The 2961-nt window shown below is 31.7% G+C and overlaps 1 protein-coding gene across 1 annotated transcript; it reads right to left on the minus strand.

Annotated features, from left to right (window-relative positions):
* Positions 1-702: 702 nt before the first annotated feature.
* LOC118054300 (NAD(P)H-quinone oxidoreductase subunit 1, chloroplastic) lies at positions 703-1947 on the minus strand. The gene is made up of 2 exons (XM_035065812.2): positions 1900-1947; positions 703-1792 (listed from the first exon to the last, which is right to left on the minus strand). The coding sequence occupies exons 1-2, from the start codon at positions 1945-1947 to the stop codon at positions 1163-1165; spliced, it is 678 nt and encodes a 225-aa protein (XP_034921703.2). The 3' UTR covers positions 703-1162.
* Positions 1948-2961: the final 1014 nt, after the last annotated feature.

Genomic DNA, 2961 nt, shown 5'->3' on the forward strand with positions numbered 1-2961 from the left:
TATCTCGATCTCATAACGAGTTATGAGTTTGATGGATTGACTTGAGTTATTTTGATGTTCTTTATAAAATTGATTTCTTTTTTTAATCTTATCCTTTAACATTTCACTTATTAAGAATTGAACTTTGTAATTTGTTTTAATTTTGTTTCTATAGGGTTATCTTTATTTTATAACCTGGGTTGTGAGCTTGATAGATTAACTCGGTTTACTTTTTTAAGTTATTTTTTAATTGATTTTTTTAAAAATATCCTCCAATATTCGATTGTTTAGGAATTAGACTTTATAATCTCATAACCTAGATCATAAATTTGATAAATTAACTCTGGTTGACCCAATTCAATCTATTACTTTGTTATCTTCATATTAAAAAAAATATCATATTGAATTTTTTTCTAAGTCAAACTATGTTTTTACAAGTTATTCGGGTTGTCTTTGAACAAGCTAAATCAACCGAGTCACATCAAGTCAATCCCCACATGATTTATTTATTTATTTTAATTTTATCCTTTAATATTTGGTTGGTTGAGAATTAGACTTCATAATTTATTTTTTATAAGATTATCATAGTCTCATAACTCAGGTAATGAATTTGACAAGTTAACTCGGATTGACCCATATCAATATAATTTGTTGTTATTTTAATATTATTAAAATATATCATTTTAATTTTTTTTGAATTAAACTATATTTTTATGGGGAGTACTGCCTGATCATTTCTACTAATTTAAAGCCCCAATTAATATTCTTTTATTTTGGATAATTCTATTACTAATCTTTTATGTATCTTGGTGTTCCTAACCATCCACTCATTTTTATTTTTACTCAACTGCTCGGTAGCATTACAGTAATATATATATATAAATGATAGTAAAAACTCACTAAGGTTGATTCTTTGAGCCCGCTTTCAAGCCAGGATGACTAATCAACCAATTTTGGGACAAATGATCTCATCTTCTTATGTTTATTTCTGCTTTACTGTTGTACATAAGAAATGAGTCTCGATTTTTTTTACTGCAAATTTAGAAGCTGTTTTCTTTCACTCATATAACTATCTAATTTAGTTCATCAATTCAAATGATGAATAAAAAAATAAAGATATATATTCAATTAATTTTACCTTCTTCCTATATAAAGAAAAAGGGAATAGGGAAAAATTTTTATTTCAACGAATCGCACGTAGAGATATGGATAATACACAGAGAGTTAATGGTATTTCATAACTAATCGATTGAGCGGCAGCTCGTAGACCACCTAAAAAGGAATATTTATTATTTGATCCATATCCTGACATAAGAAGTCCAATGGGAGCAATACTTGAAATGGCAATCCATAAAAAGACGCCGATATTTAGATCTGCTAAAACAAAGTGATAGCCAAAAGGAATTACTGAATAGCTTAATAGCGTTGATATGACTGCTATGGATGGTCCGATACTGAATAAACGAGTATCTCCTCTAGATGGAAAAAGATTTTCTTTGAAAAGTAGTTTTGTTCCATCTGCTAGAGCTTGAAGAACTCCAAAAGGACCGGCATATTCAAGTCCAATAGTCCATTGATGAGAAGGGGTTGGGGAAAGCTTGAACCCAATTCCTACAGTGATGAATATAAGCGCAATTGAAATTCCTGGGGAGTTATACATTTGTGTATTGATAAGACCATTCACTATTTCTTGAAGCTCGATCTCTCCCCCGGACGAACCATATAGCCAAGAGAAACCATGAACCAGAATAGAAGAGCTTGCCCCACCCATGAGTAAATATTTCGTAGTAGCCTTATTAGACCGTACATCTTTCTTGGTATATCCAGATAATAGGTATGAGCATAAACTGAAACATTCTGGAGCTAGAGTTATTTGATGAATTTCTTAACCTCTTAGGAGGCTATCCTGTCGACCAGAACCTCAATGACAGCAGAGAGAAGTGATTCTCCAATCAATGCCACAGCCATCATGGTTTCTCCTCTTTGAAAAAAGGTGCTAGATGAAAAGATGAAATCTTATGAAGAAAAAAGTCCAAGTGTACCGGAAAAGAAGAGCAAACTTACAGAAGGATAGATACATAGTTGAGTTGGAGATTTTAGTAGATGAATATAAAATTAAAGTAGGATTGCTGTCGAGCTACAGAAATCGAGCAAACTTTCCAACAGGCGGGCCAATGAGCCTTGATTTTCACATGTATATGTTGGTGTGAGTTATTGCAGAAGATTTGAGGGAGAAATTGTAGAAGAATTATTGCAGAAGATTTGAGGGAGAAATTGTAGGGGAGAAATTTAGGATTTGGCCGTTACCTCTAATTAAGATATATTTATGTATAAGAACAATTACCTATCCAGATTAGAATTATCTACCTGGATTAGAATTTCCTGTATAGCCTATATAATCATATACTTGTGTGTTGTTTTTAGATCAATAAAGAGTGAATAAATATTCTTGATGCTTTTTATCAATATATTCATTAAAAACATGTGGATATTGCACTTCACCCATATGACAAACAAAAAAAATTAAATTAATGTTCCTTGTTTATCACAACGAATAAAAAAAGATGCTGCAGGAGTTGATACCGGATCGAGATTTGAGTTCAAGAACAAGTTGAAATAACGTGGCAAGAATGCTGACAAACAAATTGAGTTTACTTGAGCAGAGACAGCTGTGAGATGACTGGGAAACAATAAAAAAAAAAATGGTGATACTTCAGCTGTAATCATGAATAAAGAAGTGTAAAACCCAAATGAATTAGCTGTAAGCCAGTACGACCAAGACAAGTTGCAGTTCACTCTACCAATGCCCTATGTCACACGAACAAGAAATCTCTAATGAAGAACAACCTTTCCTATGCTGACATACAATTTTTAGTATGCCCTTGGTTAATATCTTTATATATAACCTCTAGTTAAAACAGGCACTTAATCTATCAATTACACCAATGAATAACGAACTAAAAAACTCGGTTTTGAAAATGA

Source organism: Populus alba, chromosome 3 (genome assembly GCF_005239225.2).
Source record: "Populus alba chromosome 3, ASM523922v2, whole genome shotgun sequence".
In the NCBI taxonomy this organism is placed as follows: Eukaryota; Viridiplantae; Streptophyta; class Magnoliopsida; order Malpighiales; family Salicaceae; genus Populus; species Populus alba.